Below are 14692 nucleotides of genomic sequence, written 5' to 3'. Positions count from 1 at the left end.
CCAAAAATGTACTTTCCCACAACTTCTAAGGAACCAAATGTGCTAGCTGGGCAAGAACTCTGAAAACCTCTTAAAACCATATCTTGATTCCACACCAGACCAGACACACAAAGACCCAGACATTTCCATAAACATAGCATTTAAAAATCCTTGTAGGCATTCTCACTGGACAACTGTCAAACCAATTCCTGCCATATATTTGCTGTGACATCAACCTGATTCAACAAGGACGTGTTGTTGAGAAACCATAACTCAAGACACCAAATCCGCTCTCCCGGTTGAAACTTACGACCGACAGTTTTAATATTAGACATTACTTCAATTCCGTCACATATAATTTCCTAGACATGGCTCAGTGAGGATATGTTTTTACATATTGCCCAGTTGACAGGTTTGTTCCTTTTCTTTCCCCCACTGTGAACATGTTTTCTCATGCGGCCGCCCCCCACTAGTTATACCCTGTTAGGGTCTGCAGTAACATACTCAGAGAATGTGATCGTCTGAGTTAGTGGGGGGTTTCCACCACCACGGTGGAGGTCTCCAGAAGGGAGCTCCCAGGGCAGGCTGGCTGGGGGGCTTGTTTTGGCACCAGGCCAGGGCCCGGCCTGGGGTCGTGATGTGGAGTTCACTACACAGCTGATGGTACCCTACCCTCCAGCCACACCTGGGTGAGGGCCAAATTCCTAACAGAGACCAGATGGTGGTGGGATGGAGACCTTGCCTTCTTAGATGGTCTACTGTGTTTAATATGACTGGTTTAGAAGGGACATGTTACTTTCTGGCAGGTGAAAAATATTTACCCATCTGATTTGGGTAACTCCTGCTTCATCCTAAGTAATTAACACCTCTGTAAGTGTGCCTTTAGCTGGGACTTGAAAAATAGGAGGCAGAACCAGCGATAGCAATTAGGAGGCTGGCTAATGAGCTAATGAGGAGGTGACTTTATTTATTGATGGGCAAACAACTACAGCTTTTGTATCGTGCGACACTTTGTGAGTGTGTGTTTGTGTGCTGCTGTCTAGTTGCTGTGGGAACTGTTTTAACCCAGAAATGCAGGTTGTGAGTGTGGGTTTCACATTCTGTGCTTGTAAAACGTAAAGATAACTCTTTCTAAAACAGCTTCTCCTATAACCTGTTATTTCAGTCGGCAACATGATGACAGACAAAAATAAAAGGAGAAACATTTTCAAAATGTTTTGATAGGCTGTAGAAAAGCTTTGATAATATTTGTAACCAGGAGCTGCCGAGCTAACACTTAAAGTCATGTTCTCAAATTGTTCCAAGAACGTTAAGAAGTAAAGTTCTTCTGTGTGAATTTCAGTACAACGTTTCCTACAGGTTTCATCATAGTTTTATTTAAAGCATTGTTCTCAAACGTTATAAAAACTTTCCATAAAAAACACAATTTTTTTTTAGTAACATTCAGAGAACATTTTAAGAATTTACTTAAAAACATACATTTGGATCTCAGAACATTAAGACAACTTTCCATAAAAAGCACAAGAAAACTTAAGTAACATTCAGAGAATGTTCTAAGAATGTTATTAAAAACATATATTTTGTTCTCAACATCAACAAACCTCTCTCTATCCTCTTGTAAGTGTGTTCAGGGTCATGTTCAGTTGCCAAACATTCCTGAACGTTGCAGATAGAAATGCCATGAATAGAGCTGATGTGATTCCTTATTCTACGTATCAGAGAGGTATTTTTGATCTACATAGACTATTTCTATCTGAATGTTCCAAAACGTTCAATCCCGCTGAACGCGCCCAAGGTGTGTTGGCCGCGCCTACTAATTGGCCACACCTGATCTTAACCCTTTACAGTCTAAGCCCTGTCTAAGCCGGGGAGGGGGGTTTCTACTAAGCTATGACTGACTTTTTTAAGGTCATACCAAGGATCATTTAGCTATTTGATTTTGAATTTAAGTATAAAAAAAATATATACATAAAATGTATGACAATTTTAATTTGGCCTTACTGCTATTAGCCCATACAAATGCATTGAATAACAGATTCACTACATGGAACAACAGATAGTCCCCCTCAAAAAATCTAAAGGAAGTTTGTTCTGAAGTGTCTGTCCTATATCTGAGAGATATAAAAAGTTCAGTTTATAAACTCAGCAAAAAAAGAAACGTCCTCTCACTGACAACTGCATTTATTTTCAGCAAACTTAACATGTGTAAATATTTGTATGAACATAAGATTCAACAACTGAGACATAAACTGAACAAGTTCCACAGACATGTGTCTAACAGAAATGGAATAATGTGTCCCTGAACAAAGGGGGGGTCAAAATTAACAGAAGTAACAGTTATCCTGTTGGGGATAGGGGGCAGTATTTGCACGGCCGGATAAAAAACGTACCCGATTTAATCTGGTTATTACTACTGCCCAGAAACTAGAATATGCATATAATTATTGGCTTTGGGTAGAAAACACCCTAAAGTTTCTAAAACTGTTTGAATGGTGTCTGTGAGTATAACAGAACTCATATGGCAGGCAAAAACCAGAGAAGATTCCTTACAGGAAGTGCCCTCTCTGACCATTTCTTGGGCTTCTACACTCTCTTTATTGAAAACTGAGGATCTCTGCTGTAACGTGACACTTCCTACGGCTCCCATAGGCTCTCAGAAGGCGGCAAAACGCTGAATGATGCCTTTGCAGGCACTGGCTGAAAAACAGTAGCGCATTTGGATAGTGGTCAATCAGAGAACAATGAGACTGGAGGCGCGTGCACGAGGCGACACCATGTTTTTATTTTTTAAACGAAAACAGGGTTTCCCGGTCGGAATATTATCGCTTTTTTACGAGAAAAATCGCATAAAAATTGATTTTAAACAGCGTTTGACATGCTTCGAAGTACGGTAATGGAATATTTAGAATTTTTTTGTCACGAAACGCGTCGGGAGCGTCACCCTTCGTCAGCCTTCGGATAGTGTCTTGAACGCACGAACAAAACAGAGGATATTTGAACATAACTATGGATTATTTTGAACCAAACCAACATTTGTTATTGAAGTAGAAGTCCTGGGAGTGCATTCTGACGAAGAACAGCAAAGGTAATCCAATTTTTCTTATAGTAAATCTGAATTTGGTGAGGGCCAAACTTGGTGGGGTTCAAAATAGCTAGCCCGTGATGGCGAGCTATCTACTCAGAATATTGCAAAATGTGCTTTTGCCGAAAAGCTACTTTAAAATCGGACATAGCGATTGCATAAAGGAGTTCTGTATCTATAATTCTTAAAATAATTGTTATGTTTTTTGTGAACGTTTATCGTGAGTAATTTAGTAAATTCACCGGAAGTTTGCGGTGGATATGCTAGTTCTGAACGTCACATGCTAATGTAAAAAGCTGTTTTTTAATATAAATATGAACTTGATTGAACAAAACATGCATGTATTGTATAACATAATGTCCTAGGAGTGTCATCTGATGAAGATCATCAAAGGTTAGTGCTGCATTTAGCTGTGGTTTGGGTTTATGTGACATTATATGCTAGCTTGAAAAATGGGGGTCTGATTATTTCTGGCTGGGTACTCTGCTGACATAATCTAATGTTTTGCTTTCGTTGTAAAGCCTTTTTGAAATCGGACAGTGTGGTTAGATTAACGAGAGTCTTGTCTTTAAAATGGTGTAAAATAGTCATATGTTTGAGAAATTGAAGTAATAGCATTTCTAAGGTATTTGAATAACGCGCCACGGGATTCCACTGGCTGTTGAGTAGGTGGGACGATTTCGTCCCACATACCCTAGAGAGGTTAACAAAAGTAACAGTATCTGGTGTGGCCACCAGCTGCATTAAGTACTGCAGCGCATCTCCTCCTCATGGACTGCACCAGATTTGCCAGTTCTTGCTGTGAGATGTTACCCCACTCTTCCACCAAGGCACCTGCAAGTTCCCGGACATTTCTGGGTGGAATGGCCCAAGCCCTCACCCTCCGATTCAACAGGTCCCAGTGTAACGCTCATTTCTTCGACGATAAACGCGAATCCGACCATCACCTCTGGTGAGACAAAACTGCGACTTGTCAGTGAAGAGCACTTTTTGCCAGTCCTGTCTGGTCCAGCGACGGTGGGTTTTTGCCCATAGGTGACGTTGTTGCCGGTGATGTCTGGTGAGGACCTGCCTTACAACAGGCCTACAAGTCCTGAGTCCAGCCTCTCTCAGCCTATTGCGGACAGTCTGAGCACTGATGGAGGGATAGTGCAACTACTTCCTGATCTCTTCTGACAACTAACAAACATCTGACCAATCAGACAAGAGCAAAGTAGTTGCTAGGTAGTTAATCAATTACCTTTACAATTGCAAACAGCTGATTCACCATATTTTAACTACACAGCAGTGACTTATATCGGCGGAAGTGGTGGATTGAGATGTATCTAATGAAAAAAAACATATCTCTGGCTTAAACTGACAGATTTAAGCCAGAGATAATTATGCTAATTACATTTCCACGGGGCCACGGAAATCAACTCTAGTTTATGAGCGCTTGAAATGAGGTCTGTTTGAATAGATTTAAAAGAACAGCTTTGTATGTGTAAAAAAACATGGCATGCTAGCTCCATCCTGGTGGCGCAGTGGACTAATTCCATAGCTAGAGAACAGAAGATTATAGATATACGAATCACACTGACGCCTTGTCACAAAAAATAAATGTGTTCACATGATTAATTCCTAATGAAATTAATTAGCATGTGTCCTATCTGTGCTTGGAGTTTGGGTTTTTTTATGTAAAAAAATAAGCTAGTAGTGTTATTAAAAGTCTTATTGAAACGTTCAGTGAAAGTTTTAAGGAAGTTATCAAAAAACTCAAAATAACTTATAATTTCCATTCTCAGTGCATTAATAAACCCTCCCAGGAAAACGTTCAAGGAACTAGAGTAAAACATTATCAGAACCTCCCTTCAACCGATAAATAAACATTCCCAGACAGGCGTAATTATCACTTCTGTTCTCAGCACGTTCAAATAGCTTTTTGTTTAACCGGTCAGGAAACGTATGGCTTCGTTCCCAGAACCAATGGGAAACCAAAAACGTATGTTCCCAAAACTTTGAAGGAACAAAATGTGCTAGCTGGGTGGTTAGTATGTCACAATTCTCTCTTAAAAGGAGAGATTATTTAAGGCTCCTGCCCCCCACTAGAAAACATACAGAACACTTTACAACCCACAGAACAGTAAAAAGGCAGAAAAAACTTGCCAAATGTCAAGAATGTTACAATGAAAAGTATGGTAACACTTGTAAGCTGTTAAAATTCTGCAAAAATTGCGTTTTAAAAAGTGCCCAATTATTCCCTCACCTCCAGTATCTGCCATTGAGTTTTTAATTATATGGCAGTTAAGATATCCAATATTGCTGTGGTCAAATAAAAAAAGTGCAGTTACACCCATTATTAAGGGCTTGTGTCAAAGAGAGCGAGCCAAATGCTAAGCACTGGTAATTTCCATGTTAAGATTTTACATCAAAGAGCATGCAAATCCACATTAATAACATGACCATGGAGGTAATAATGACACACCAGAACACTTCCTATAGGGCAGGGGTAGGCAACAAGATTCAGCCGCGGGATAGTTTTTATAGGAGCGAATGGTCAAATTGACCACACCTAAGCCCAAAAAGAGAAGAGTTTAAATTTCGAAAGCAATCATTTCATATCATGATTTCATTGAGACACGATCATGTCTATTTTTTTATTTGTGGAAATATTTGGGAACAGATTTCTTAAATTTCACAGTCATTTTTTTTAACAAAAACTAAAATGATATATATATTTTTGATTTAAAACTTTGGGGGGCCAAAGATGCCGATCCCTGCTATAGGGTAGCACAATAGGCTTAAACTATTGAGAAGGACGGTTAAGAGACAGTCATGCCAAAGGATAGAGATTATCATTGATCATTGTTTACCTAAGGCATATGGTCAAAGATGAATACTTACGCTTTATGCAGCGGTTGGTCCCAGAAGCCACAGCCCATCCAGAGCAGCACTGGTGACCTCCACATACATTAGGCCTGCAGAGAAAGAGAGAAATGGAATATGTAATACTGTACAGGGATATGTAATACTCAGCCTCCAGTATCTATGCTGCAATAGTCTATGTGCCAGGGGGCTAGGGTCAGTCTGTCCTATCTGGTGAAATTCTTCTGTCTTATTTGGTGGCCTATGTGAACTTAAGTATGCTCGCTCTAATTCTCCCATCTCTCTCGGAGGACCTGAACCCTAGGACCATGCCTTAGGACTACCTGGCCTGATGACTCCTGGCTGTCTCCAGTCCACCTTGTTGTGCTGCCGCTCCAGTTTCAACTGTTCTGCCTGCGGCTATGGAACCCTGACCTGTTTACCAGACAGACGTGCTACCTTGTCCCGCACCTGCTGTTTTCATCTCTCTCTCTCTCTCTCTCTCTCTCTCTCTCTCTCTCTCTCTCTCTCTCTCTCTCTCTCTCTCTCTCTCTCTCTCTCTCTCTCTCTCTCTCTCTCTCTCTCTCTCTCTCTCTCTCTCTCTCTCTCTCTCTCTCTCTCTCTCTCTCTCTCTCTCTCACACACATTTGATTTGTACGTAATGCTTAAATGGACTGGCATGTAGAAAGTACAGTACCCCACAATTCATAAGGGGAATAATGTTTTGAGTGTTCATGGTCTCAAACATTAACATTTCTATCTGAGATTTAATTCTGACCCCATTATAGTCTCATATCCCTTAATGTGGTTGGCCTATTGAAGGAGCACCTTAGAGATTCAGAAATAATTGCATTTTATTCAATAACATTTGCAGGCAAAGCATGAAACTCTATCTGTGAGTGTAGAGCCACACACCCCTCTCTCTGTGCTGCATGGAGTCCAGAGGGAAAACAAACAGGCTAGTGGTTATCTGAGCCTGGGAGGGAACAGGAGAAACACATGAAAAGCACCCTTTGCTCACATAAATCTCCAGGAAAATGAAAGATGACAAGTTTCAAACTGTAATAACTAGATTCTTTACATATTTTACTCCACAAGAACAGCGCTGGCCAATTTTTACAGCGAGATGCATGAAAAGGCACCACACCGCAAGAGCAACTCCAGGGCAAATTCAAACCACAAACAAGACTTCTGGCATAAATTGACTTCCCATCTTCTTTCCACAAGATATTAATGGCAATGAGTTGAGTGAATGTATGTATGGCTTATGCAGATACAGTACGATATCTGTTCTGGGTCAGGAGATGACTAGTAAACTGTTAAAGGGTAAACACAGGGTGACAGTAGTACTGTTTGCCTTCTGTCAACACCACCTGGTCAGACAACTGGGGTGTATTCACTAGGAACCAGATCCAAACGGAAGTAAACGGAATGAAATGGGGAGGGACATACCAGAATTTGTCTAATAGAAACTCTTGTTTCCGTTGCAAAACGGTTAAGACTAATGATTACATCCAGGTTTTTTTTGTGTGGTTTGAGAGTTCTTTAGAAGGATGGATTACTCTCTATGTAGAAAAACATCGGATGGAGACCAATGACTCTGTTGCAGATTTAGGGCGTGTTCCTATTGTTAGACGTTGCTGATGCCTGACAGATCATACAATGCCTGAATAGGTATTTTAAGAATCAGTTAACCACAGCATATGCTATAGCAATTTGTCAGTCAATGACACAGTCGATGACGTGCCACGCAACCATTGGTTGTTGCGTCGCTTTGCCGTAGCTGTGAAACGCTAAGGCAAACTGACCATATTCACAACCATGCATCAACTCAACTACTTCCTGATCTCTTCTGACAACTAACAAACATCTGACCAATCAGACAAGAGCAAAGTAGTTGCTAGGTAGTTAATCAATTACCTTTACAATTGCAAACAGCTGATTCACCATATTTTAACTACACAGCAGTGACTTAGAAAACAATAATATCTCCCATAAATGATGAATATGAACCATACAAAATAGACCAGCCGGTCTGTGGGGATGTTGAAGCCTATAGGGATCATTCCTGATAGCATCATGATGAGTACAGTAGCATGGTAAAAGTATTCAAGTTCTACATAACAAAACCATTCATAAAAGCTCTATAAATATCAATGATGTCATATTTGCACTCATAATGACCCATTTTATGCAGCCAGGTTGAGCAATTTTCCGAGCAAGTTGGAGCAGTCACGGGTCTTCCTGGCAGACTGAGCTCGGGAGGACATGACAGGTACACCGTATGGAACTCCCTATCCCAGAGGGCTAACCAGAAACCAGGGAGTGAGTAAGGAGACAGTGGGAATTCCGAGAGGAAATGTGTCATGCAAGCACACGCTCTCTAACGACAAGCAGATAATTCATTTCAAGCTAACGAAAGAGAAAGAGGTGAAAAATCATGAATTACACAAGGTTAATTAATGCCTCTGAAGATTTATGGCACTTTTACTGTTACGATCCCTTAAAGGGACAGGTATTTCCACTCTATAAGGTTTAAATAATACTGTGAAATTGTGAAAATTATGATAATGCCCTTTTATGTGTTTGAGCTATTTGAATAGAAACACCTGGAATTGCAGCATATTTTGGCGGGATGGAGTTTTGGCCTGCCTGGCAACATCACTAGGCGGTATAAGTTAATAGACCAATGACAAAGAAGAGTTTCAAACCTATCTGCCAATAACAACACGTGTTCAGGTTACATATCCCTCCCATTAGGCTCCTCCAATTAGGTCCCTCACTCAGATCACTCCCAGACAGTCCCATCAAAATTCTTGTTTGAGAAATTGCTTTTTGCTAATAAACTATTTTGCTTATTTTTGACCATTTTAATTGAAACAATCACAGTAAGGTACTTAATTGTTACACAGAAATGATTTGATATTGAGATAAAAACGGCTGCATTGAACCTTTAACCCCTACAAATCTAAGCCTTTGGAGGGGAGGGTTCTACTAAGCTAACATATTGAATTGTTTTAAGATGGTCATACCATGGATCATTTAGCCATTTGATTTTGAATTGTAGGACTCCTGTAGGTATATAAAAAAAACTTTAACAAATGATTTGATCAAATATTGTATTTGGCCTTTACTGCTATAGCCCATAGAAAAGCAATGAATAACACATTCATAAATGGAAAAACAGACATTCCTTATTATAATTTTTTTGACTAAGGTTTTGAAGTGTCTTTTCTATATCTAGGAGATATAAGAAAGCTTAGGAAATATATATATATATATATATATATATATATATATATATATATATATATATATATATATATATATATGAATTTTTTTTACACATTTTTAACTCCTTTTTTTAGTTGGCACAAAATTACTTTCATTAAAAAATGGGTAACCTTCAGACGAGTCCCATGACTTGTGGGCTGTCACGTCCTGACCAGTAAAAGAGGTTGTTTGTTATTGTAGTTTGGTTAGGGCGTGGCAGGGGGTGTTTGTTTAGAGCGTTTCGGGGTTTGTTGGGCTATGTTCTTGTTAGTCTATTTCTATGTTAGTTCTAGTATGTCTATTGCTATGTGGTATTTATTGGGTTGACCTTCAATTGGAAGCAGCTGCTCCTCGTTGCTTCTAATTGAAGGTCCTATTTAAGAGGCGTGTTTTTTCTATGGGATTTGTGGGTAGTTGTTTCCTGTTTTGTGTTTGTGCACCTGACGGGACTGTTTAGTGTCGTTTGTTGTTTCTTTTGTTTTCCTTCTTTAATAAAATAAGAAGATGAGTTTACACGTTCCCGCTGCGTTTTGGTCCAATCCCTACGACACCCGTGACATGGGGTCGTAGAACAAAACGGAAAACACCATTTTGTTTGTGAGATTCTCATCTTTCTATAGACGAATTTCGTGTGAAGACCGATTCTCTGACAAACAGTGCTGTAGCTATGACACTTTCCACCATAGATGGGGCGGCAGGTAGCCAAGTGGTTAGAGCGTTGGGCCAGTAACCAAAAGGTTGCTGGATCAAATCTCCGAGCTGACAAGGTAGAAATCTGTCATTCTGCCCCTGAACAAGGCTGAATCCACTGTTCCACAGTAGGCTGTCGTTGTAAATAAGAATTTGTTCTTAACTGACTTGCCTAGTTAAAAAAAATATATTACTTTTTTTTAAGATGCGGAAGGCGACATAGGCGGATGCCGTGGATTGAGACGCAGCCCATACAAAAAACATATATCAATCTTAAACAGATTGATTTTCATGGGGATTTGTTATTATGCTAATCAGATTGGCGCACATGCCCTATTCAATCAAACTAGTAACTAGGTTCCTGGGAAGAAAAAAATAAATAACACTCTTTCTGTGCAGTGAGAAAGCATGTTTAAATCCACATGGGTTGGATTATATTTTTATTCACATTGTTTTATAACATAGGCTTGTTGAGTACATGAATCCAAATGTGCATTCTTAATGCACAAGAAGTAAGATGTTTCTGGTTACAGTACAAGTTTGATGGAATCTAGCCCATTGTGTGGATGTGGGAGCGCTACATGAACTGCTTTCTACAGCAACTCAGTTACAGTAATAAAGACAGTGGTGCTGATACACTAGTATCTCCAAATCTCCCCGTGAAAGGCTATGGGAACCATCATATTAGGTTTGCTTTTCTGGAACCAAGCGACAAAGCCTACCAGTGCAAGATATCAAAAGGAGAACGGTGGTTGAAATCAGGGCACTCAGACTATCATCCCAGATCTTTCCCTACTCACCTCCTCCTAACCCTAACTGTCAGACGTTACACAGAGTCTGCTAGGCATTCCTCACCTTATTCAGCAGAGTAAGGATTGTGGGTACACCTTTCATCCCCCAACATGTGTTTCTCTAATTAGAAGGGATCCTCATACGGTTCATAAAGTGTCCCTTTAGAAACTGGCCATATAAATAACATGATTCCCATAGGTTCGTGTGCCATGCATGTGTACCATGCGTTGTCCTATGGAACAAACAGGGTTGGCTGCATCAGGGTTCATTTACTAAAAATAATCAGCTTTTAATGGAAACAACTGATGTTTCTGTTTTGAGTAAAGAGAAAGAACTCCAGGTATTTGCAGCACTGAGAAAAAGCCTCAAGGAAAACAGGTGTTTCTAATCACTAAGTGAATTTGCAAATGTAGGACAGGGCTTTTGTAGAACCACTACATGGCCATGGGCAGCATGTGGATTCACAAAACTAGAACACACACACTACTAGGAGTAGTCTGAGGACATGGTAACTGTACTGCTTTCAAAGTTTTCTTAAGATGAAATGATAGCTCTGGAAGTGCTCTTTCAATAAACTGCTCTGCATAAACTGGTGACAAAAATGTGGTTTAACACTTGTCGTTAATGAACAACTTCCCAGTCCAGAGAAACATGTTGTGTTCACTGTTCTGATATGAATAAAGGGTTTAACCTCTACCAATATAGTTCAAATCCTGCCATGACCCCACATGACAAATTATCATTCCATTCAGAGAAATGTCACTGAGGAATTCCGTGTCAGACTGAATAGAGGAGAGGTCCGACTTTCACTTCAGACACACTGGAGCCATGGGATGGAATTCTTTCATTCATTCATTAGACATTATAGCCAATGCTTTCCAGCCTGTGTGAGATATAGGGGAAAATAAGAGCAACAAAGCATCTGTGGCAGATAGAGGGCACACAACTGCATAGGCTACTGTTGAAAGTCATTCACCCTATAATACAATCATCATTGTGTAGCAGACAAATAGCAAGTGTATCAACTAAGCAAATGTTTCACTGTAGTAGGCTATTGTTCATTCATGACGCGACACAATAGCAACAACATAAATGACTAACATCAAAGATGATAAATAATGTAACCTCACAACGCCGGGAGGAGAAACAGCAGGATGTATGTAAAAAATACATGTTTAATTTGTAGACAAACTCAAATGTACTCCTGCGGGCATTACATATTTTTTCAACTGAAAACAAGCGCGGTGTCTTACCCTGCAAGGCGCCTGGTATGCGTTGAGCTGGGTTTGTTGCTCTGTCTGGAACTGATTCGGGGTCTTTGCTGTGATGAGTGATGGGTGCCGAGCTGTGTCGCGGCCCTACGCGCAGCATCTCGTGGGACGGTGGCATCATCCGCCCGGAGGGAAGCTTCCGTACTGGGAGCTGGAACTGGTTTAATTGCCGTCGCGTGCCTGTTATCTCGTTGAGATGAGGAGCTCACCGGAGCCCCGCGACCGGAGTGCGAGACATTATGAGAGAAACTGAGCGAGCTTTCTCTGGATGGTATGGCGGGGACAGCGTCCTTAGCTCCCACTGCGGAGTGACCTTGGCTCCTCGCTAGCTCCCGGAGCTGCTCCCACATCTCCTGTCTACCACCTGTTGAGTCCTTCTGGCAGTCACACATTCGTACTAGTGCAATGGTTAGAACCACTAAAACTGCAATCCATAAACGGTCCATATTTGTGTCAAAAATGTAATTGCTGCTGCGTGTAGGCTGGTCACTCAAGATTCAGTTGTGTCGATAGCCACAAGCAATATCGAGTGGTTGAATGGGGGCGAACAGAAAGTTTCAGCAATACTGTATCTTTTCCCAAGCATGCAAAATGCTTTGATGTCTCTTCATAATGTCCAGGTAAGCATTACGCAGGATGGATTCAATATCTTAAACCAATTCACAACTTTCGCATATTCTCCGAAAATTCGAAAATGTAAAGCTTACCTATAGGTTACTTACAAAAGGTTTATGTCAGATACGTTTTAATCCATCCGTGAGTTCATGGTCAGAGCGCGCGCAGGCAGCAATGGGATTTTGTCTGAAGCCGCAGTCCTACTCGAAGTGAAAGTTCTAGAGTATGAATGGTGCTCCGATGGATATGACCACCTCCTTGGATCTGAAGTCACCGGGAATTTTTGGAGGCTTTTCATGCATTTTACAAGTAGAAAACTCCCCCTTAGTGGTCTTATTGATGCCTACGCTCAGCCCCCCTCAGTCCAAGCCGCCAAGCTACAGTACGAGATAATACACATAAACTAACCCTGCTCTCCTCTTTGCTGCGGTTGCATAAACGCACATGTAACGCACAATGTGGATACTGCAGGATAGTATTAAAAATGTAAAATAAAGGAAATGTTAGATTGAGTATGCTAGGTTAGGTCAACTTGTCATATAATATAGCACATTGATAAACGTGATTGAGTAATTAGTAGGCTCGTAATTGAACATTGACATAACAATATGATATTTGTGTCACATAACATGGGGGATATGGGAAGTGCACACACAGTTAAAGCTACATTTGAGTTCTTGGAAAACTATAGAAGTTATATAACAAATCCCATTCATCTTCCCCTCTCTTCCATGCTGCATCATCAGTTTCCCTGGACTGCCTGGAAACAACACATTTCCTTTCTCCCATAAGATCTTAAACAACCCAAAGAGAGTTGGCAGCCTCATCCCATTCAACCCACAATGATACACTTCAGCCTTGTTCACATTGGCAGTTTGAAGTTACTCAAATCCAATGTTTTTGCATATACGATTCAAATCTGTTCTGCAGTCTGAAAAGCCAAAAAGCACATGGAATCTGATATTTCAAGCCACATTTCAAACCACCTTGATTTGAAGTCAGATACAAATCTGATTCCTGGCCATGCGACTTGTGTCGGAATGATAAAAGTCTTATTTAATTACCCTCAAGTGGTTTTTAGACTGTTATTTGGCATATTTTGTTGCTTGCTAGCTACTCTGTTGACAGTTTGACATGAATATGACATGGTAGCTAATTAGCTTGCTGATTGGTGAATTAGTGAATGTGCTAGAAAGCTCAACAGCTACCTTGCTAGCTAGTTGACTGCTGTAGCTAGATAAAAATGAACTCATTGTGAAAGTTGGATCATTTTATCCTTTGAGGCTTTAATTTCTTTGGGAACGGGGGGCAGTATTGAGTAGGTTGGATGAAAAAGGTGTCCAGAGTACACTGCCGGCTACTCAGGCCCAGAAGCTAGAATATGTATATAATTAGAAAACACTCTAAAGTTTCCAAAACTGTTAAAATAATGTCTGTGAGTATAACAGAACTCATATGGCAGGCAAAAACCTGAGAAAAATCCAACCAGGAAGTGGGAAATCTGAGGTTTGTAGTTTTTCAAGTGATTGCCTATCCAATATACAGTGTAAATTGGGTCAGATTGCACTTCCTAAGGCTTCCACTAGATGTCAACATTCTTTAGAACGTTGTTTCAGGCTTCTACTGTGAAAGGGGAGCGAATAAGAGCTGGTAAGCCTTGAGTTGTTGATCGCGCGCAGCCGTGAGCACGAGCTCCGTTCCCTTTCCTTTCTAATGACAAAGGAATTGTCCGGTTGGAATATTGTTGAAGATTTATGATAAAAACATCCTAAAGACTGATTATATACATCGTTTGACATGTTTCTACGAACTACAATGGAACTTTTTAGACTTTTCATCTGGACTTTGTGAGCGCGCTTTGTGCATTTGGATTACTGGACTAAACGTGCAAACAAAAAGGAGGTATTTGGACATAAAGATGAACTTTATCAAACAAAACAAACATTTATTGTGGAACTGGGATTTCTGGGAGTGCATTCCGATGAAGATCATCAAAGTTAAGTGAATATTTATAACACTATTTCTGACTTTTGTTGACTCCACAACATGGCAGGTATCTGTATGGCTTGTTTTGGTGGCTGAGCGCTGTACTCAGATTATCACATGGTGTGCTTTCACCGTAAAGCTTTTTTGAAATCTGACGCAG

General features: G+C 40.4%; 1 protein-coding gene across 3 annotated transcripts in view; it reads right to left on the bottom strand.

Moving 5' to 3' along the window:
* LOC115162343 (latent-transforming growth factor beta-binding protein 2) overlaps positions 1-12825 on the bottom strand; it is a 157764-nt gene extending 144939 nt beyond the window's left edge. The window contains exons 1-2 of one of the 3 annotated variants that reach the window (XM_029713550.1): positions 11914-12825; positions 5945-6018 (exon numbers count right to left, since the gene is read on the bottom strand). In XM_029713550.1, the coding sequence (XP_029569410.1) occupies positions 5945-6018; positions 11914-12377 (538 nt within the window). In that variant the 5' untranslated portion in view covers positions 12378-12825. The remainder of the gene's footprint in view (positions 1-5944; positions 6019-11913) is intronic. The other 2 variants (XM_029713549.1, XM_029713551.1) reach the window with 2 other exon arrangements.
* Positions 12826-14692: the final 1867 nt, after the last annotated feature.

Source organism: Salmo trutta, chromosome 25, assembly GCF_901001165.1.
Source record: "Salmo trutta chromosome 25, fSalTru1.1, whole genome shotgun sequence".
NCBI classification, from domain to species: domain Eukaryota; kingdom Metazoa; phylum Chordata; class Actinopteri; order Salmoniformes; family Salmonidae; genus Salmo; species Salmo trutta.
Note: the sequence above shows the minus strand (reverse complement) of the source record. Positions and strands in the feature narration are given on the sequence as shown.